This window comes from Thamnophis elegans, chromosome 4 (assembly GCF_009769535.1).
Source record: "Thamnophis elegans isolate rThaEle1 chromosome 4, rThaEle1.pri, whole genome shotgun sequence".
Classification (NCBI taxonomy): Eukaryota; Metazoa; Chordata; class Lepidosauria; order Squamata; family Colubridae; genus Thamnophis; species Thamnophis elegans.
The window spans coordinates 112,828,161-112,851,637 of record NC_045544.1 but is presented as its reverse complement, the minus strand read 5'-3'; the positions used below and the strand labels follow the sequence as shown (position 1 = coordinate 112,851,637).

Below are 23,477 nucleotides of genomic sequence, written 5' to 3'. Positions count from 1 at the left end.
CACTAAACCAGTTTTGTTTTGGCACAGAATGCCAAATGGCCATCAGAGGCCCTTTGCTGTCAAACTTACTAGAGATGCTGGCCTCATTGTTAGGGGGACTCTGCACCACAGGACTACAGGATAAGCTGGTTAACACCATTGCTGCCATCATCTCATCCATCTCTACTGCAGCATCTGGTTTCCTGCAATGAGAGAAGGAAGGGGAAGAATAAGATGGTTCCCCCCAAAAGAATCAACAGACCAACTATCCTAGCGAAGACATTGCTCATCCCACAATTCCATCTCAAGTATTTCATGACTCTTGCATTTGTTTTCTTGCAAGACGTTCTTCTTCGGGCACAAGTTATTCATTAAAAAGCAACCGGTAAAGCATTTTGATCAAAGTCTCAACTTTTAACAAGTCATTAACAGCCACAAATTCAAGGGAATCCAGGTCTTTTCTTCTGGATCTGTACAAGATTTGGACTCTTGTCTCTTCCACCCTAAGCAGGGGTCTCCAGCCTTGGCAACTTTAAGATTTGTGGACTTCAACTCCCAGAATTCGTCAGCCAGCAAAACAAAGCTGGCTGAGGAATTCTGGGAATTGAAGTCCACAAGTCTTAAAGTTGCCAAGGCTGGAGACCCCTGTTCTAAAGGGAGCTTTTAACATGAACAACCCCACCCCTTCCCTGCTGGTCATAAAAGCAGACCTCTTGAAGTTAGTAGGAATAGCTTCCACTGTCAATTTTAAAAACAAGCAGATCAGAAAACTTTTTGGAATTTCTTATTTATATAAGGAGCCTATTATAATTTTGGAGGGGCTGGGGCTCAATGGAGGTGTACAGGTGGAAGAGACTCTAACTCTACCCACTGGAGTGAAAAATAAATTGCAGTAGTCGCCTAAAACACCAGAAAGCCAAAACATATTGAAGCAGTCTTTCAACTTCAGTACCAGATACGTTAATGGGCAGCATTTACATTTTCTCTTCTCTTAACACTTTTCTTAACAACTAAATGTAATATGATTGTTTCAATTGGACAGTAGCAGATTTTAGATCAATTTTGTTGGCGTTGTTATCTCTCTTTTTTTCTTAATTCATTTTGAAGCATTTAGGATTTATTTGTTTACCTACTTTATTGTAGTTTTTATAGGCTGCCCCAGCCACTACAGATACTAGGCAGCAAATGAAGTTCTAAAATACAATCATTACAACCAAACCTTAATAACAATGGTACCACTTATAATGGCTGCTCAGACATAACTAAGGGCCAAAAGCCCTGAACAAAACATAATACAACTTAAACTTGCTTTTATAAAGCAAAGAGGAATGAAGGTCTCTATCCTTCCAGGAGTAGCTTGTTCCATAAAGAGGGGCCACTACCAAGGAGGTCTATCATATAGCCTATACTTTAGATACCCTGCATGGAAAAAGGTCTCAGTGTATATTGCCCTTCCAAAGAGGCAAATTCTACGTTAGCAAGGTGCTGCTGGTTATAGTAATAGCAATAGCTATTAGACTTATATACCACTTTACAGTGCTTTTACAGCCCTCTCTAGGTGGTTTACAGAGTCAGCATATTGCCCCCAACAATCTGGGTCCTCAATTTAACCACCTTGGAAGGATGGAAGGCTGAGTCAACTTTGAGTCTGGTGAAATGTGAAGTGCCAAATTGCAGGCAACTGGCAGTCAGCAGAAGTAGCCTGCAGTACTGCATCCTAACCACTGTGCCACCCTGGCTCAATATTATAACTCAATATTGACCAGTAAAGGCTTTAAAAGTAATGGGCAGCACTTTGAATTGGGCCCTAAAGCTTACTAATAACCAGTATAGCAACTTCAAAATAGGAAAGATCCATACCCCAGGGGAATTGTCCTTACAACAAACTTGCCTGTTGTAATTTGCACCCAGTCCAGCTACTGGATTATCTCCAAAGGCAACCCTTCATGGAGCATGTTTCCACTAGCCTAATGGGTAGATCACGGTATAAACTATTATCGCCAAGGCATCTTAGTCAAGATATGTTATTTTAGTTTGTGGCTGCAAATTATTTACTCATTTGTTTAAAATATTATAAATAGCTCCATCTACCACCCTTCAGCTGAAAAGGCTCCTAGAGTAGCTTATGTAAGATTAAGTGCAAACAAAGCTGTATTTGCCTTTGTGCTTTCAACCTAATAAAATGAAAGGGAAAGAAAACAGCAGGGGGGGGGACTGCTTTCCACATTTTGTTTCAGCCAAGGGGGGAAAAATCCCTAAGTTATTATGGAATCGTTATGCAATATTGCATAACTACAGCCAAATGGGCATTCCAAACCACCCACCTTTTTGGTACATCAATACTCCTAGAAACCGATCTCAAAGCAGATGTCACAGCAATGTCTGCTGCAGAGGTGCAATGCTCCATCACCACAGGAACCGGGCTATAATCCATTGTTGTAGGGGTTCCAAGATCCATCTCCAGTTTGGGGAGAGGTGACATCATAACTTCAGCCAGTCTCACTTCGTCATCTTTCCTAGTGACATAAAAACCTTTTTCTGGGAGCAACACCTTCACTTCGTGACTGACCGGGTCATGGTACTCCACCAGCCCAGCACTTTCTTGCCCATTGTAAAAGACGTATACCTGTAGGAAGAAAAGCCACTATCAGTCATAATGGTTATTCTGGTCTCCAAATGAGTTAACCTGTTTTATTGTCCTTGTTTCCATTTTTCCTAACATAAACAAACAAACCAAAGCCAAACCTACCAATAACTATGAGCCAAGTGTTCAAATAGCAATAGCACTTAGACTTATATACCGCTTCACAGTGCTTTACAGCCCTAAGCGGTTTACGGAGTCAGCATATTGCCCCCAACAATTTGAGTCCTCATTTTATTGACCTCGGAAGGATGGAAAGCTGAATCAACCTTGCGCTTGGTGAGATTCGAACTGCCAAATTGCAGACAACTGACAATCAGCAGAAGTAGCCTGCAGTACTGCATGCTAACCGCTGTGCCACCAATAGCACCCTATGTTCAGAGGCAATGAACAGGAGTAGCTATGGTGCTTAAGCTTGTAAAGCAGGGGTCTATGGACTGGCACTGGTCCAGGGCATGCCAGAAACCGGGCTGCAGAAACAAGCGAAGCCCCATCTGCTGGATGCAGGCAGTACACGAAACCACGCCCCCTCCGGTCTGCGGAAAAACGTCTCTCTACAGAACCGGTCCCTAATGCCCAAAAGGTTGGGGACCATGTTGTAAAGCAGTGTTTCCCAAACTTGGCAACTTTAAGACTTGTGGACTTCAACTCCCAGAGTTCTCCAGCCAGAAGAGCTAGCTGGAGAATTCTGGGAGTTGAAGTCCACAAGTCTTAAAGTTGCCAAGTTTGGGAACCACTGTTGTAAAGCAACTGGCTGACCATTGTTAAAGAGAAGATACTACACTAAATGTCATTTTGAAACAAATTCAGAGTGTTGATGCCTTATAATGGGAGGGCTTCCAAAATGCATTTCCAGATCCCTGAACAACAGGAAAGGCACAGCTTTCTTTCACAGAGATACAGTATGTGCTCTGAAGCCATATCTACATGACCAGCATGTGATGTATTTTGCACTCTGGTTCAACTTCTAAGTGAAAGCGACACACTGTGATTGTCAGCTGACTTTCCATCAGGCTTTGTGAAATCTCTCAAAGAGTGTCAGAATAGGTGAATAAGCAAAAAACTCATGAAATCTCTCCAACCATTCCTCTGCGCATGCAAAAGCACATGCAATCTAGTAAGACAGCGCAGTTCATCTGGCTAGGAGAGTCAGGAAGGGAATGACTAGCCTATGCTTGGGTAGTCCATGGAAAAAAGGTCTTTCCCTTTTGCTGCTTAACTTCCTAAAGTCTATTTTTGTATGTAATTTTATCCAGGCTAAGAGGGGCACTCTTTGAGTTAAGTTATTCCTGGGGGTGTTATTTATAGAGGGATCCTAATTACTATATGGAAAAACTGGGGAAGCTGCAGTTGACCCTACTGTTCTGAAAAACTGGAGTGACGGGATCTGTAACGCTCCATTAAAAAATATATGCATTAAGTCACAGTTGTGTACAACCTGTGTGTGGTAGCCTCATGCAGCCCAGTACAGGGTCCAGTAGAGCTCTTGACAACTCCCTAGAATCATTACTTAGCCTCTGCTGCTTTCTGCTCTAAATTTCTGTGGGAATCTGTGACTGTGTGTGTAGGAAGGGAGGGAGTTTGCCCACATACTTCCTAATTTGGGTGAGCAACTTTGGCAACTTTATGAACTGTGTACTTCAACTCCCAGAATTCCTGAGCCAACCATGGCTGACTGGCTCAGGAATTCTGGGAACTGAAGTCCCCAGATTGTAAAGTTGTGGTAGTTGCCCGCCTCTGTCCTCATTCCTTCTAAGGTTAGGCATCAATTGACATGAGAGAGGATGTAGAGCACTTTATGTATGCAGGTTAAAATGCTGCAGTTAGATCTAATGCAATGAAAATGTATTCATGAATAGGTTAATGTTCAACTTCCATCCACTTTCAAAATCTATTATAAGACTCCTCGTGGCGCAGTGGTTAAGTGCAGTACTTCAGGCAAACTCTGCCCACAGCCTAGAATTCGATCCTGACAGGGCTCAAGAATGACTCAGCTTTCCATCCTTCTGTGGTCAGTAAAATGAGGACCCGGATTGTTGTGGGCAATATGCAAATAATGCTAATATCGTAAACTGCCCAGAGTGTTGTAAAGCAAAAAAAAAAAGAGAGAGAGAGATTTATGAGCAATACTCACACTCACTGTATAACTGTTGCAAAATCCCCACAGTAACATGACCAAATTTGGGGCTTTTGGCAAACTGTTAACAAACTATTAACAAGGGATAGAGCAGTGTTTCTCAACCTTGACAACTTGAAGATGTCCGGACTTCAACTCCCAGAATTCCCCAGCCAGCATTCGCTGGCTGGGGAATTCTGGGAGTTGAAGTCCGGACATCTTCAAGTTGCCAAGGTTGAGAAACACTGGGATAGAGCATGTGATTATGTGATCACCATTTCCGACCTTCCCAGTTGGTTTCTAACTACACCTAGTCCTTGACTTACGACCACACCTGAGCCCCAAATTTCCGTTGCTAAACAGAGACAAAATTAAGTGTCCCATTTTACGACCTTTCTGACCACATTTGTTAAGTGAATCCCTGCAGTTGTCAAAGTTAGCAAACACGGTTGTTAAACAAATCTGGCTTCCCCATTGACTTTGCTTGTCAGAAGGTCACAAAAGGGGATGACATGAACCCCACCCCACCCCACCCCTGGGATATGGCAACTGTCATAAATACACTGCCAAGTGTCCGAATTTTGATTATGTGACCATGGGGATGGTGCAATGGTTGTGTGAAAAAACGGTCATATGTCACTTTTTTCAGCGCTGCTATAACTTTGAACAGTCGTAAATGAAATGTTGTTAGGTCGAGGATTGCCTGTGTGTTAATGGTAGAAGCTGGAGTCGCTTAATGATGGCATGATTTACTTAACAACAATGAAATAATTCATTGTTAAGTAATTCATTTATCAATCGTGGCAAAAAAGGTTGTAAAATTGGACCCAACTCTCTTAACAACAGCCTTGCTTAGGAATGGAAATTCTGCTTCTGATTGTGGTTATACGTTAAGGACCAGTGATCAGCAGATAAGGAGGGCACCAGATACCCATTGTAAGCAACCTCCATCTGCAAGGCTGCTATTGAACATCACCCACTTGCAGAAGGAGTGGGAACAACTCCAATGGTAGAACTCCCAAGGGGAGGTCTGTTCATATTTCAGGCAAAGTTTGCTGGTTGGTTCAACTGTTTGTTTTGCTTAGCCTTGGGTGACATGCAGCTGGGACTTTGCAGAATCTACCCACACAATCCTGAAAGCTGTTGTGGCACCTTCTGAATCAGACCATATGTACCAGTGGTGACATTTACTACCGGTTCTGTGGGCGAGGCTTGGTGGGAGTGGCAGGGGAAGGATACTGCAAAATCCCCATTCCCACCCTACTACAGGGGAATGATACCGCAAAATCTCCATTCCCTCTGCACTCTGGGGCCAGCCAGAAGTGGTATTTGCTGGTTCTCTGAACTACTCAAAATTTCCACTACCGGTTCTCCAGAACCTGTCAGAACCTGCTGAATTTCACTAGCTGTGTATCCCCAAAGTCTTAGATTCCCCCAAAGCCCCTCCAAATTGTCTCCAACGTTATTTTTAATATGAGACGAGAAGTGAATAGGGAGCAATCAATTATGTATTTAGTTTAATTTGATTTAACTGATGATTACAGTGAGCTAAACGAGTGTAAGTAATATATTCACCTATGTAATAAATACGCATTAATTTTTGCACCTCATACCTGCCTCCTTCAGGGGGGAAGTTTCTAGCAAGCCAACTATTAAATGCAACCCCCAAAACAGTGTGTCACTGCCCGAAATAGCAACTCACCTAAGCAAAACAATGCTGGCATTTACTAGCTGAGGGGAAGGCCTATTTTCATTTGGTCAGCTTTTGAGGATATATTTTTGTTTCCTAAAGCTCCCAAATACTTTTAGGCACTGGTCATGCTGAGTCTGTGGATGAGTGGTTTTGAATGCATTCTTTTTATAGCCCACTAACTCCAGCAAAAGACTTGGAACCAGAATTATTTTTATAGAAATTCACAATAGGATTTCTTCACATTTCCTCTTCTTCCGCAATGCCACCCAACATTTCTCTCTGTGTCGTCGTCCCCTAATGTTACCTTAATTTCACACTTTTTTAACCCAACCTTCCCCAAGCTGGACCGTCCAGAAAGGCTGGGCTTGGTGCCCATCACTGCCAGTCAGTATTTTCCATTTGGAAAAGCAACCTGTCCTTGACATTTAACAAAAGAAACAGGAAATTAGCCCCAAGGAAAGGAGATACCAAGCCACATTTTAAGTAACCCTTTTTTTCCAAATATCACATGCATCACTCGATATGAAATCAAGTTCTTAAATATATAGAAATTCATTGGAAATTCTACCATGTGCAGCTAAATCTGCAATTTTAGAGTACATTAAATCCCCGGTGACACGTGACACTAAAACTTTTCCTTTATCTTTTGGGATATCGAATGAATAAAGCATAGTAAGAATAGCCTGTTCCATTTGATTCATTTACAAAAGTGCAAAATCGCTGTCCATTATTTCTACACAGTATTATATCAGATCTATAAATGGGGTATCAATCGAGAACAGGGTCTCTCATCTCTTGCACCCATTGTTTGAAATACCCTTCCCCTGGAAATAAAGAATGCATTGTTATAATTTAGTCATAAGCCAAACATATATTTCAATTCACCTCCATGCTTGAGCATTCATAATAGTGCAAGTGGGAACTACATGCTGTCATTGTTACATTATTTTATATGGTTTAGGGAGATATTCTAAATGCATTTAAAACAATTTATATACCGACAAGAGAATGCAGATTATTTATATTTATTCATTTGTGCCTTCAAATTAGTGTTGATTCCTGGCAACTGCTTGGACAAATCCTTGCAGTTTCCTCAGCAAGATTTTTAGAAGTGGTTTGCCTTTGCCTTCTTCTTCCTAGGTCTGCTAGAGAGAAAGAGAGATAGAGGGAAGGGGGGAGAAGAGGGAGAGAGAGGGGAGGAGGGAGACTGGACCAAGGTCAACTAACTGCCTTTGCATCTAAGGTAGAACTAGAACTCCCAGTTCCTGGATTCTAGTCTGGTGTTTTTAACTATCTATAATATACCGGCTGGGTGCAAGTAACATAGGAAGACTGGAAATAAAGACTAACCCAACTTTTCACATCATTGGCTTAGAACAGATGTGATTAACTTCCTTCAAATATGTCTACCTGTAATTCACATTACCTCAGCCAGTATAGCCAAAGTGATGTGATGGGGTTGAGCTATTTACACAGCAGTGAGACAGGATGGGCATCTTGTGGCAGTGCAAATAAACTGTGAAGCCTGACATGAAATGTTTGTTGGTACAGAAATAAAATAGTTTCCTTCCCCACAAAAAAACCCTGATTTTTTTTTATATTTGCAGATACGTCTGTAAATATTAGCTCAACAAAAGAAGTCCATAACACCCACTGATTTGTTGTGTGGCTGTTGCCCTAACTTCAGCTCCTGAAGAATTTGGCTACTAGAATTTCAGTTGTAAAACTCTTGAGATGCTTTCTCCAACCTAGGGAATTCTGGGAATTGTAGTCTAAACATATCTAGAGGATGCCAAAGTAGGAAAAACTGATCTACCCCAAGGTTTAAGGAATTAAATTAGTTTCCTATTTAATTTCTAAGTCCAATTTAATGGCTAGAAATCAAAATATATGAAACAGCAAGTCTTTCATTATTTGTTCCATTGGTTAAGACTTTATCCAATTACCTTCAGCCTAAGAAATATTTTACACATAATAAAAGAGGCAGAATTCTCCATGATGGACCCCCTAACTCTGGAATATGTCTCAAGGGTGTTGCAATTGGTGTCAATAGCAATCCTGCTCATTTTTCTGCCTCAAACCAATTTTTTTGTTTCCCTAAGCATTTTACTTTTTTCCCCCTAAATAAAATTATTTTCTCACTTGCTGACCGAATGAACCAGCATGGCTTGTTATTACAGAATTGTGTTTCTTTTTAATACCAGCATTTTTTAGATGAAAGGTGGTTTATAGTCATCAGCACCAAATTCAGTACCTTTTGGCCAGGTTGTAGCATTGGCCAATTTTGGTTCTGATTGCCAGAGGCTTCAACATGTTCCTTGAAGTGTCCATCCTCATATGAAAGGATGCTCTGATGTGAAGATGCTCTGGTGTGTTCTGGCTGCAGGGGATGAACCTGAGCTGTCATCAGCATCCCATCCCCCAGCAAAGGGGGTGCAGAAATGCGGGCACCCAACAGGGACCGTTTCCCCAGCCTCCTGGACAGCACACTCGCCATCACGGACACACTGCAATCAGTAAAAAAGAAAAGGACATTATTATTTTGTGCTTGTGTGTGTGGTGTGTGTGTGTGTGTGTGTGTGTGTGTGTGTGTGTGTTCCAGCACAACTCTGGAACACCTCAAGCAATTTCAACCAAACTTGGTACACAGGTGACTTACTCTCTGGAAATAAATACTGTGGTGGTAAGATACAGCCTGTTGTGCCTTAAAATGGTTTCTACTGTACTGCCATAAAATGACTTCTACTGTACAGTGCAGTGGAGTTGCCATGGCAACGGCTTCACAGTACTCCACAAAGGGGCTCCCTCTAGTAAGGGCGAAAATCCAACATTAGAAATTACCTTTGGTTTGGACATTTTCCCCCTATAAATAAATACCCAGGCAATACCAGGTTACCAGCCCTAGTAATTAATAATTACTGGAAGGATGAGCAATTGATAGCATGAATTATAGCACAGCCTGCAAAGGAATCTGAAGTACCTCTACCCCAGCGCTGGTCAAGAGTCACACTTTATCAAAGTGGGGGAAGCACAGAGGTCTCAGCCTGGCAGGGCAATACTGCAAAATGGGTATGATCATGTCATCTGTTTGGTGAGGCCAGGGTGTTTGGATTTTTCCTTAGATTTGGAGGTACTGGAGGCATTCATGGAAAGCTAGTTAGAATGTAAACTCCTCTTTTTTTTTCTTTTTTCTTTTTTGCATTTCCGTCACCAGAATAGCTAAAACCATGTCTCTTGATGTTCAACAGCAGCCACAGCAGGTGCTTAGAGCTATACAGCTTGGAGTATACAGAAAAGAGCTTACAGACCACAGTTTGTCAGTTCGGCTTTGCACTTCTCAAGCACAACACTCAAGCCATCCTAAGGAAGCAGAGCCTTTATGAGGAAATCCAGACACGCACGTACTCCACACATACATATTTTTACTTTATGGTTCCTAGTTGCCAACTGCAGGCAACAGAAGCTCTAAGAAAATACAGGCAGAGCCCATCGTACCTGAAGGACCCAGAAAATGTGGCCACAACATTCCTGCAACCTCTTACTAGCCAACATTCGCCTAGATATCCCAAATGAATGTGAGGCTACACATTCTTCATGGCATTGAGGGCAGGTGTTTTCACTAGGCCTGCAGTTTGCTTTGGAAAAGTCTACAGCACTACAGGAACTGGGTATGTCTAGTTTGATGAAAAGAAGGGAGACATGATAGCTGTGTTCTAATATTTCAGGGGTTGCCACAAAGAAGAGGGAATCAATTCTCCAAAGCACCTGAGGGCAGGACAAGAAGCAATGGATAGAAACTAACCAAGGAGAGAAGCAACTTAGAACTAAGGAGAAATTTCCTGACAGTTAGAAGAATTAATCAGTGGAACAACTTGCCTCCGGAAGTTGCAAATGCTCTAACACTGGAAGTCTTTAAGAGGAGCTTGAATAACCATTTGTCTGAAGTGGTGTAGGGTTTCCTGCCTAAGCAGGGGGTTGGACTAGAAGACCTCCAAGGTCCCTTCCAACTCTGTTATTCTATTCTATTCTATTCTATTCACTATATAACCAAATGGGAGTCCTCAGCCATGTCAGACTGCTGAAACTATTCAGACTGGAATCAAGCAAGGAACAGATCTCACCCCGAGAAAGTCCTGCTCACTAATTGCATCCACACATGAGTTCAAGCCAGGAATGTATTTTCAGTTAAAACAGGTTTTGTTTGCAGTTAAAAGTAGTGAGGAGAAAGAGAAGAAAGTTTCCCTTGTGTAGACATGCAACCCTGAGCTTCTGCAATGAAAGAATCGAGAAAGAAAAAGATTTCTGTGTTTTGCATCAATTGGGGAGTGCTTTGTGTTAAAAGACAGTTTAGGAACAGAGTAGACAAGCAAAACCAATACCCACGCATGTCCCATGGGACAGTACTGACAGGAAGCTCTAGCCCCAAAGCTCAGGAATGGCTTTTTCAGAACTCAGCAAGCCACTGCTGTGTAAACAGACAGTTGCGCTCAGAATTCAGCTGGTTGAAAAAGAAATGCTTATAATACAACCCACCATTGGGCACGGATAAATCAATGTCAGAGGAGCAAATGCGAGGTTCCTGGGCTATAAGTGGCTCCTAAAAACTCTGGGAAAGGATCCCAGAGATTTGGTATAATCCAATTAAGATAACAGGAGATGGAAATTATTAAGTACCTAGCAGGAGTCATCCTATTAACCAAATTTAGCAATAGTGATAGCAGTGATGTGATTCAAAATATTTTACCACCGGGCATGGTATGACTTGGTGGGTGTGGTATGGCTTGGTGGGTGTGGCAGGGGAAGGATACCAGAGGTGGTATTCAGCAGGTTCTGATCAGTTCTGGAGAACCGGTAGCGGAAATTTTGAGTAGCTTAGAGAACCGGTAAATGGTTCCACCACAAATGCGCGCACAACAAAAGCACGCCTGACTAAACCGCGGTGTCTAAAGCGCGGTGGCAAAACCGCGTGATGAATGAGCGACTAATTAGCCCTAAAGTGCGCCAACAAAAGAGCGCTGACAGAAGCGCGCTGTAACCTAACCCTCAACCTAACCCTCAACCTAACCCTCAACCTAATCCTAAACCTAACTGTAAATCTTACCTTAAATGAAATCGCGCTTCTGTCGGCACGCTGTTGTCGGCGCGCTGTTGTCGGCGCGCTTTTGAAATCGTGGTTTTAGCGCCGCGGTGTTGTCGGCGCGCTTATGACATTCGCTCTTTTGACGGGTCACGCCGGTAAATACCACCTCTGACTGGCCTCGCCCCCATCTATTCTCTGCCTCCCAAGTCCCAACTGATTGGGAGGAAATGGGGAATTTGAAGTAATGTTTCCTTGGAGTGGGGGGGAATGGAGATTTTACAGTATCCTTCCCCTGTCACACCCACCAAGCCACATCCACCAAGCCTCACCACACCCACCAAGCCACACCCACAGAACCAGTAGTAAAAAAAATTGAATCTCACCCGCCACTGAAGGATACTGCAAAATCTCCATTCCCTCCTAATCAGCTGGGACTCAGAAGGCAGAGAATAGATGGAGGCAGAGGCCAGTCAAGAGGTGGTATTTACCAGTTCTCCGAACTACTCAAAATTTCAGCTACCGTTTCTCCAGAACTGGTCAGAACCTGGTGAATACCACCTCTGAATAGCATCTAGACTTATATACTGTTTCACAGTGCTTTACAGTCCTCTCTGAGCCCACTTTAATTGTAAGGAGATACCGTATAAAGGAATTCAAACTCGGTTTTATTCTTGCTCTTCCCATTTCTTTTTGAATTGAATATCCTTAAAGGCAAAACATGGGACCTTAGCCTGGAAAAAAAACCTTGGGGACTACTGATTATAGCAAGCCTGGAATTCACCAGTATCCAGAACTCACTCCTTGAAATTGCAACAAAGCACTGACTTCAGATCATGTGTGAAATGCCTGGCTCACACACATCACAATGATTCCCTATATAGCTGAGCTTAAAAGGGTGAGAACATTTTAATTTGTTCTCAATGTGCACATGCAATTTCCAAGCTGGCCTGAACCACAGCATTTGTTTAGGAAATTTAAGACATTAATCAAGCCGAGAAAGAAGAGACAAGATAGCAAGGCAGGTAGATTTTCAGCTACAGCAGTGTTTCTCAACCTTGGCAACTTGAAGATGTCCGGACTTCAACTCCCAGAATTCCCCAGCCAGCGGATGCTGGCTGGGGAATTCTGGGAGTTGAAGTCCGGACATCTTCAAGTTGCCAAGGTTGAGAAACACTTGAGCTACAGTCTGTCTTCTTTTAAATTCTTCCCCCCTCTGACAGCACTTTGCCAAACTGAAATTCCAAGAATTATTTCTGTCAAACTAGCATGTTACATTATATTTTAGATATTAACAGCCTGTGAAAAATCAAGGTTGCAACCACCAGATCATTGCCCCAAGGCAGCCTACAAATGAAACAAAAATGGTACGGTACCAAAATCATGCAAGCAAGGATAAATGACAGAGGCCCTTTTTTTTTCAAGAAGTTTCCTGTTCTGACCCATTAACTTTATACTTTGGCAGGCTCTAAAGGAGAGGGGGGAGTTGCTTGTGATTCTGGGGGCATCAGGTTCTGTACCCAGTAAGCCACCTGCTCCCTCCAGAGTTTAGCTGAAATTTGAGCTCCATGTTTTTAATTTGTATATACAGGCTTCATTCAGATCATCTCAGTTAATTCTCTTTCATATTTGGAGTAGAAGTGCCTTTTCCCAAATTGGATCCTGAGATATCCTGGGATTAAAACTCCAGGAGTTTGTAGCCAGCTGGTTGGAACACATCTGAAAGGGCTAGCTGAGAGAATTCAGGATAAGGCTTTACAGACAATCTGGATATGAAATACAGGTATAGCCTTTGATTTACCCCTGTACATTATAGTCGTAAGTCACGAGAGGCATAAAGCGGGTAACCTATGTTGACCGACCTAATTTTATGACCGTTTTTGCAATGGTCATTGTGTATCACCATAGTTGTTAAATGAATCCATGGTTGTTAAGCAAACCAATTGCCCACTATGGGGTGTTTCCCCCCTCCCCCCCAAAAAAACGGGAAGCAAGTGCTTTGGCAAAAATGTCATAAATTACAGTCACATGACTAGGGGGCAGCTACCGGACCTTTAGAACTGGGTTGTAATGCTTTTTGGAGATACTTTTCCATTCCTCACCATCCAATCAGAGCTGAAGAAGCTTCTTGGATGAGAAGACAAACCAAAGACAAGTCCAGTTGCCTCTTGAAAAACTACCTGTTGGGACAACCACGACCTGGATGGCAGAGAATCCCCATAAATATACTTTTTGGAGAGTTATTATAACTCTGAACAGTCACTAAACAACCAGCCGTACATGGAGAATTACCTGTACCTGTAATTCAGAGAGCAAGCTGGCCTGCAAAAAGCAGGTTGGTTAACGCAACAAAAAGGAACATTGCAAATTATTCTAATCAGCTGAAAGTATCTATTGGCTCTGAGCAAGTTCTATTTATTGATTTCATATGTGCAATGAGGTTGCTTCAATTCTGCCCTGGTAGATGTACTGCCTTCATTACAGCATTGCTTTGACAAGTTAAGAACTGGGTGAAATCACAGGCTTGAATGCTGTAGAAGTAGTTACAACAACTATACCTTTAAAGGCTGCTTATCATAATACAATAGTTGTTACCCTCTGACTGAGATTCATGCCCTTGTGATTTAGCAATATGGTTTGGAATAATAGTTATACTTATCCACTTCAAAAACAGAACTAGTTAGAATTTCTCTTGGATGTACCACCTATTTACATGTGGGGAAGGGGGTAAAAGTTTTCTTTTAAAAATCCTCTTGACATTTGAGGAGTTGTAGTCATGTTCACCTTGTTTTGATGTTTGAATGGGCTCTCCTGAACAGTAAATGGAAAAAAATGGGGAGCAGGTTAAAAAAAAAGGAGGGCTTGGCCAAGTTTTCTTCTTGGTTCCCATTCCATTCTTCATTTCCAGACTCAACGCTCTCAGCACACAACGTATTTTTTTCTGGCAAGCCTACCTACAAAATATGGATCACTGGATGGGTAAATAGATACGGTTATCTTATCTAATCAGGGTGATTGAATGGAGCTGAGAGGTTACTGGCTGGATGCCCTTCCTAACACCTACACAGAGTTCGCAGCAGCAGACAATTACTCACTGCGCCCAGAGAGAGAAATATCAGCCGTTACCTAGGATCAAACTCACAGCCTCCTAATTGTGATGTGAGAGCGCCACTTCAAGGCCACCATGCCACCCACAATTTTTAATCTAATAGTTCTTCCAAATTAAAATCCCAACTCTACATCTGCAAACTCTACATTATTCATCTAGTAGCCGAGGTGGCGCAGTGGTTAGAGTGCAGTACTGCAGGCCACTTCAACTGACTGCTAGCTGCAGTTCGGCAGTTCAAATCTCACTGGCTCAAGGTTGACTCAGCCTTCCATCCTTCCGAGGTGGGTGAAATGAGGACCCAGACTGTGGGGGTGATATGCTGACTCTGTAAACCGCTTAGAGAGGGCTAAAAGCCCTATGAAGCGGTATATAAGTCTAACTGCTATTGCTATTGCTATTGCTATAGTAATGTAAAACCCAAAAATTCATATTTAAGAGTTTTCCAGAAGTTGTAAATAAATGCTTTATTTTGTTTTCAAATCATCTTATCCAATGGATGCATTCCTGGGTGACTTCCTAAAGAAATAGGGGCAGTTTTGAAAACCAAATATCTGTATTTAAGTATTTAAAGAGTTTATATCAATGTATATTATTTTACCCCCATTTTGTGTTTTGGCAATGGGGGTCAATCTAAGTTGTGTATAACATCAGAATCCTTTACTTGCAACTAGGAATTTTTTTCTGTAATCTGCTAAATTTTAGGAAAAAATGAGATATTAGCATAAACATAAAGTAAGCTTTACGGGGGGGGGGGGTGGATCTGTTTCAAAAAACAGTTAAAAAGAAAGAAAAAACATAAAAAGTATTAGCCCACCCTTGCGTGGCACCCATTTTGCATACCTGCCCACCACCAAAACTAACCCCTCAGCCAACCAAAACCTGACCTATATTTGGATTACAGCAGTTTTAAAGATGAAAAACCTTAATGAAGGAAGCTATATTCAACTGCAATATAAAATATTACTTTAGTAGGCATCAGTCATAATAAAAAAAATCTTGAAGGAAGATATGCATATTTTATCTTTGAGAAACATGATGGAAACAGCACTCGAAAACTAAGATAGGGCTAGGACAAACATTTAACTTTCATTTACTTTGATTTGCATTTCAAATGAACCACATTTAAAGTGATTATTCCCCTTATATTTCACAATTTTCCTTTTGGTTACATTACACAAAGTTCTCAGGGTTATCTGAGGTTTTGGGTCAAGTACAGGTAGTCCACAACTTATGACCACAATTGAGCCCTGATGTTGTGAGACATTTGTTAAGTGAAGTTTGCCCCATTTTACGACATTTCTTGCCTCAGTCGTTAAGTGAATCACTGCAGTTGATAAGTTAATAACCCAATTGTTAAATGAATTTGGCTTCCCCTTGACTTCACTTGTCAGTTGGCCACAAAAGGATATCACATGACCTTGTAATACATTAATGGTCATAAAAATGAACCAATTGTCAAGCACCTGAATTTTAATCACATGATCATGAGGATCCTGCAAAGGTCATAACTGTTCAAAACGGTCAAAAGTCATTTTTCTCAGTGCTGTTTTATCTTTGTACGGTCCAGTTGTCGGTTACTACCGTTACACTCTTATACGGGGGTACCGGGGCCTGCCAGGAGCACCAGGTACCTTTCCGATACAGTGCTCCAGAGAGCCCACCCACCCTTCTTACCAGTATTTGAGGTTTTTGGGGCTTCTGCGCATGTGCATGGAATGTATATCACCTGCGCGATGCTCCCCTGAACAGCTGGAGCGTCGTGGGCAGTAAGTACACGCTTTCATGTGGTGGACACCCAGCCCCGTTGCATCGTACAGGTTGCACTGGGATCTGGAACCCACCACTGGTACGGTCATTAAATGCACTGTTGTAAGGAAGGTCTATCTGTATTCCTATCTGGTCTTTTAAGGGAATGGCTTTCACTTTAATATAAAGCTGTTACATCTGCTATTGCACATCAACAAGAGGAATAACTTAATGTTAAAGGTAGATCACGTGTTTTTTTTAAAAAAATATTTATATTTCCCATTTCCCAGAAAAGGCTCTGTAAGGCAGGTCCTAATCATGAAACCCAGATGGTAGAAATGGAAGGAGGGGGAATGAGGCTGACAGCAACCACCCAATAAATCCTTTGCTGAAATTGGTTGAAAATAGGGGGGGCTTTTGATGCAAGAGGGGTTATTTTTACAGCTGAACAGCCTCTAAAAAGCAAACTTGTGCAGCAAAGTTGCAAGACCATCCTATGCAGATTTATCTGGAAAATAAGCCCTGGTGTATATTCTTTAGGACTTTCTGCCACCTCAACCTCTTAGTCTACATGGTATTATTGGACCTGGGTACTTGAGAGACCGCCTCCTGCCGATTACCTCCCAAAGACCCATTAGATCCCACAGATTAGGCCTCCTCCGAATTCCATCGGCCGGCCAATGTTGGCTGGCAACCACCTGGAGGAGGGCCTTCTCTGTGGCTGCTCCGGCCCTTTGGAACGAGCTCCCTGTGGAGATTCGGACCCTCACCACCCTTCAGGCTTTCTGTAAAGCTGTCAAGACCTGGCTGTTCCAGCAGGCTTGGGGCTGCTGAGTCCCATCCCCTACTCGAATGGGTATGCGTGTTGAGACCTTTTAGACTGTGTTGTACTGTTGTTTGTTTTTGTTGTGGTTTTCCTTTTTGTATCGTCCTTCCCCCCCTCCCTTGGTTTTGTTAGCCGCCCTGAGTCCCTCGGGAATAGGGCGGCATACAAGTCGAATAAAACCTTAAACCTTAAACCTTAGTTAGATTTGTATAGATTACAAGCCCAGTTCAACACACAATTAGGATAAGGATTGATAGAAGCTTAACCCTCCCAACTTCAAAGTCATTCTCTCTGGCTTTTAAAGGGCAGCAACTCCCACTGCCCTCAACCTTGTGTTGGGGAGAATCAGGCAGCACCAAAGGGTTAAAAGTAAGATTCTCCAAGAAGGAAAAAGCAGGGATCAGGAGCTTTTTTAGAAGGAAGGTCTAAAACCTGCAAATTTAAATCAGTTACTCTCAGCATATTCCCCGCAAGGAGAAGTCTGTTAAGGAGGAGGAGTGGCAGCCTTGCCTGGAGGCAGGTATGAGTCTATAATGGAGAGCTGGAGAAGATACAATCAGAAGAGAAAGAGGAAAGTATACACATACTCCCCTTGTGAATGCCCTGGTGGCATTATTCCTCACACTTATATCTCCCCAGCAACAATTTATCTGTCATTGTTCGGGCACATTTATACAATGGTTTGGCAGAAGCCCCTGATACGAGGGAGATCCTTTTTATTTCCCACGTTCAAGTGAAAGGCTTGAGGACATGGTAGGAGGGCTTTGTTCCCACCTCCCCTTGCAGAGTGAACCAGATTTCAAGAAAAGTTTACCATGTCACACACTGAACCCAATCAGCCCTGCACCCAACCTGCTTCAATCGCAAAAGTGTCTAAAACCTGCAGGAACTGGGTGCTGGAGCTGATCCTTTTCACACAGAAGCAATAGATTCCCAGCTCAGCATCCTCCAGTTCAGGCTGGAAAAGAGCAGTCACAAACCATAAAGCCTCACTGCATATAATAGAGACGAAGCTAAAATAGATTCACCAGCCTTTTGCTTTTCCCATCACATCCAGGTGCAAAGACAACTGAACAAAACACAGAGAGTTCACTAGGGTTACCGCATCTGGGCTGCAAAAACCCGGAAAACCAGTAGAGGGCAGCAAAGAGTGGCATTTTTTTCTTAATCGTTTTGCTGTCATCTTGTAGTTGCCCACATTTTCAAAATCCACACCTGATAGCTATGGAATTCACACAATAAGGTATATATCCAAACTAAGAAAAAATAGATTACTATATTTTAAAAAAAATATTATTAGCTGTGCTAATAATGAGATTACATTGCTCATACAATATGCTTAAAATAACAGGTGGCTTTCTGCAATATAGTGATCCACAACCTGCAGTATCATGTAACCTGTAAACCAGTTACCAAGTTCCATCAGCAAGTCTACTGGTCAAATTCTGCAGCTTTCTCAATCCCAAATGAATGCAGATCACACACACATATGAACATACACACACCTGGTACTTCGTTAATGCAAAGGACAAATGTCATCACAAAAATCAAGACAGGTAGTCTTGAGGGGGAGGGGCAGGAAAGGGTTAGAAATGTTCTATGTGTGGACTCTGTTAGTCTTCTTAAAAAAAGGAATTATCAAATCTTCCAGGACAGTTCAGGGAGTGCCAGTTGGCAGAAAGGGGGCGCTGTTTCCAATCAGACTCACAAATGTTATGGGCAACATCTGGCTAGTCCGAGGATGGGCAGCATGTTGCACTAGAACCACATGGAAATTTCAAAGCTCATTTTGCAAGCATGCAGGTCAGACTGCTGGCAAGAGCAACCCATCCAATGTTATTTCTTGGGAAAAGAAAGGGCAAAAGAGAAAGGAAAGGAGGAGAGAGAGACTCTGATGCCAAAGAGAGAGGAAAAAATGGGGGTGTTGAAAACCTACTTCTGGGTCTGGCCCTGCCCATTGCTTGCTTAAGCCCCAATCCACATTGCTGCATAATTTCTTGCAGATCACTGCCAAAGGAATACACTCTTAACAATAACAACAGTAACAATAACGGCTGCCAAACTACACCCTTGTCTCTTAGATTTAATGCCAGATACCAAAATCAAAACATCATTAGGAGGGGCACAGTAGCTACATATGCAAGAACCATACGCACAACAGAAACTGTTCTTGCAACTTTCTCTGAGCGGCATCATATTTTAATTCCCTGCCATAGAAATGATCTCGTTGTATACTGACAACTAACAGATCAAAGAGAAAGCTAGCCTTTTTTCTGACAGACTGAACATCACACCAGCAGGAGTTATTCCTAGAAGCAAACTACAGTGCACCAGTCTTTTCCCTCCACAACTCTTTATAAATGCTGGGAAACGGGCTTGAGGGATTTTTCTTGAAAAGATCGCCATGAGGTTGGAACTGGACAGACTGAAAAGACAAGAAGATTCTCCAACTGGGAATGTGTCCCTGGTTGAATTTGAAAGAGTTTTCTGCTTTGACATACATGGCAGTACCAAGCTACCAAGTTATCAAGGTAACATTGGCTACCCGCAAAAAAAGCTAAATAGAATCACACCTTTTTGATACTGAGATAGGAGGCCACCAGGAAATCCCAAGGCTATGGCTAGACAGTGAAGTGGAAAAAACATCAGAAAAGTAGGCAGTAGCAAAGCACTACCATAAGATTGCTAAGAAAATGACAAGAAACCCCCAGAAGTTAAAGTCAACTCAAAAATGGCTTTACACTTGCTTCAACCTACTCATCTCAACAGGCTCCTCCAGCTTGTTTCCCAAAAATAAGACCTCCTCGGGTAATAAGCCCAATCAGGCTTTTGAGCGCATGTGCTAAAATAAGCCCTCCCCCAAAAATAAGCCCTCCCCAAAAATATTGCAACATACAGCAGCCATGAGGTGACCACGCTCGCCGCTTCCTATACCTCAAAAATAATAAGTTTATTTCGGGGTTCAAAAGAAAATAAGACCCCGTCTTATGCTTTAACCTACTCACTTACAGGTATCGTATTTTTCGGAGTATAAGATGCACCGGAGTATAAGAAGCACCAAGGTTTTGAAGAGGCAAATTTTTTTAAAAAGTAGGTAGGTCGAGAGAGGGAGAGAGAGGGAGAGAAAGAGAGAGAAACACAGTAGGTAGGTAGGAAGAGAAAGAGAGATAATAGGTAGGTAGGTGGAGGGAGGGAGGGAGGGAGGGGGAAGAGAGAGAGAGAGAGAGAAATAGAGTAGGTAGGTAGGGAGAGAGAGTAAGTAGGTAGGTAGATGTTTCCAGATGTATTTATCCATGTGCTGGAGAAGGAAATCACTGACAACCTGCAGCACCTAAGACTTGTTTCTGTGATACAGTGATTCTCATCAATCACTGTAACTAAAGAGCTTTCAGAAAGGGGAAAAAAAGTTTTTGCACTCTGAAAACCTCCCCAAAACGGCCAATTTTTCACAAAAATTTGTCTTTTTTTTTCAAATAAAAGGCATGAATAGCCTTGGGGGGGGGTTTGCAGAGTGCTCCTGGGAAGGGGCAAAAATGAGCAAAAAATGGCCCTTTTTTGTCCAAAAAATTGCATGCATAGCCTTTAGGAGGCTTATAAAGTGCTGCTGAGGGCTGGGGGGGGCAAAAATGGCTCATTTTTTGCTCATTTCTGCCCTCCCCAGCCTCCAGATCATCTCTGAAAGCCTCCATAAGGGTATGTATGGCCATTTTGGTGAAGGGGCGGGGCTTCAGGAGGCAAAAAAAATGCTGTATTCGATGTATAAGACACACCCAGATTTTCGGCCTCTTTTTTGAGGAAAAAAAGGTGTGTCTTATATTCTGAAAAATATGGTATACCCTGCAAAGCTACCATGTTTCTCCAAAAAATAAGACCCTGTAGCTTTGCTGGGTATACCTGTAAGTGAGGGTTTGGCCTTCAAAAATGTTCTTCCATCAGCACTTTACATCACCCAATGTTCAAAGTGGGAAGCCAGTTGAAGGCAGTGGTTAAAGCATCAGGCTAGAAAACAGGAGACTGTGAGTTCCAGTCCTGCCTTAGGCCCTAAGCTAAGGGAGCAACTTCCACCAATCACTCATTTTCAACCCTGGGAAGAAGGAAAGGGCAAACCCTTTCTGAAATCTTGCCAAGAAAACTGCAGGGACTTGTCCAGGCAGTCACCAAGAGTCAAGACTGACTTGAAGGTTAGCGTTAGGGCTACACGCACACATACAAAGTGTTCAAAGTTGGTTCCCCTACCACCACTTCTGAGAATCTGGGACCCTGCCATTTTTGCCATTTGAAATGTACAAAAAGACACTTGCTGTCTGCAAAAGTTTCTGCTCCACAAACAATTTGATAACTCCATTATATAGCTTGCTTGCTTAGGGCAATCTTGGTGACTCCGGGGGGGGAAAAAAGAAGAAGAAGCAAGCCATTTTTTTGGGAAAGGAACTTCTGCCTGGCCTCCCAAGAGGCAAAAGGATTTCTGATCACTGGCTAATCACAAACTTAGCCAGCAACACACATACCAAGAAATACCAGGAGAAAATGGCAGAAGTCCAGATGTCACCACAACACTGCATAGTAAAAGGTAATCAAGTGTGGAGCTACCAGTCATCAAACAGGTGTTATTAACTCACAGGACAAACCTTCCCCAATGTCAAAGAAGTTCAGGACTACATTTCCCAGATTGCACAGCCTACAATATTGGCATATTGTGAGGTAAATGGTGTGACGTGGTGAAGGCTCAAAGCTTTGGGGTGGAGAAAACACAACAAGTACCAGTTAGGTCCACAAGAGGAGTGAAAACCTGCACGGTAACCAAGTGGGAAACAGGAAGGGCCAATCATTTGGGGTAATATCCCCTTCTCATTTCATCCCACCCTGTTCTATTTCAAGGCCAGAAGCAGGGCCCGGACAAGCTCGTTCATGCCAAAGATTCCCCATTAAGAGATGCCGCTTTCTTCCACCCCATAGCACACTGACTAGGTTCACAAAACATCCTTATCTGGGTTGCTGTATTAAACATTTCTGGAGGATTTGCACGGTGATCTGAGCTATAAACTACCGGTAATCAAGCTGGCTGGATTCACACAACATGCAAATCCAACAAGCTCACCCCATATATTGCGGAAAGGCAGAAACTACTCCTTCTATTGACCAGTGCGAGTTATGAAAAATACTGAAGTTTTTGCAGCTAGCAGAGCTCAAAGATGATTAATTGTTAAGGCAGGAAATCTCCAGAATAGGATCTTTTGGTTGCAGAATTCATCCAAACTAAGGTTCAATCTCCTAAAAAGTCCTCCTAAAATGTCCTCATTCAAATACCTAAATCTTTCCTAAAACAAAGACACAGGAATTCAGGTCTGGGGAACCAGAAAGCTGGCAGGCAAAGAGCTATTTATTTAATTGCTTACCAGAGCATTTTAACTGCACATTAAAACTCCACACCATTACAACAGCGAGCTCTGAGCTACAATCTCAATGAGATTTACTTTTTGAGCAAGCACATTCAAACCTTGCACAGCATTATGGAAGAGAGGGTGCATGACAAATGGGACCCAAGCTGTGGAAGGCACTGCCCAGAAGCTGAAGCCTTGCCTAGCTATGCAAAAGCTAACAGCTGCACAAGTATATTTATGTGAGAAAGAAAAACGACAGTGAAGGGAGACAGCTGCAGAGACCCACAGAACAAAAAAAACAAAAAAAAAAACCTATAGTTGCTTTGCACTGGACTGCTCGGGTCTTCTCAACTGTTGTAGTATCTTCTTCTCCCCTTAGTGGTTTTGTAAAGATTCTCCACAGAAGGAGCCATGGGGCTACCATCCACTCAAACCATAATGGCAAAGAAGACTCAGCAACGTAACAAGTCTCGCGTTCCAGGACGTCCCCGGGAAGCGCCCTGAAAGTTTGACCGGCAAGACTCAACAACCGCCAAGTCACTTTTTTCGCGAGACGGGCAAGCCATATAAAATCGATGCTTTTTTTTTTCTTTTTTAAGACTTAAAATGCAGAATCTGGGGCTGGACTGCGAGGCGTGGTCTAAAGGCAAACGTGACATGGCCGCAAGAAGAGGGGGAGTGGCACTTTTCCTCCCGGGGCAGAGCCCCTCTGCGCCTCGAGTGGGCGTGCCATGGGCAACCCAGGGGCGGGGAAGGCGCAGCGGCTAGAAGGCAGAAAGGGGGCGGGGGAGGTTTGGCTGGCTGTGGGGAAAGGGCTGAAGCGGACCCAGGAGCTAGGAAGGAGGGCGGGACGGCGAGGGACCTGCAGACGAAGGGAGAAGCGGGTGTTGCCTTAGTCCTGCACCCTTC

The 23,477-nt window shown here is 42.8% G+C and overlaps 1 protein-coding gene across 4 annotated transcripts in view; it reads right to left on the bottom strand.

Annotated features, from left to right (window-relative positions):
• Positions 1-23,477, bottom strand: part of ZNF395 (zinc finger protein 395) — a 51,408-nt gene that overhangs the window by 22,709 nt on the left and 5,222 nt on the right. For 3 of the 4 annotated variants that reach the window (XM_032215530.1, XM_032215528.1, XM_032215529.1), the window contains exons 2-4: positions 8,684-8,936; positions 2,304-2,605; positions 70-182 (exon numbers count right to left, since the gene is read on the bottom strand). In XM_032215530.1, the coding sequence (XP_032071421.1) occupies positions 70-182; positions 2,304-2,605; positions 8,684-8,926 (658 nt within the window). In that variant the 5' untranslated portion in view covers positions 8,927-8,936. The other variant, XM_032215531.1, reaches the window with a different exon arrangement.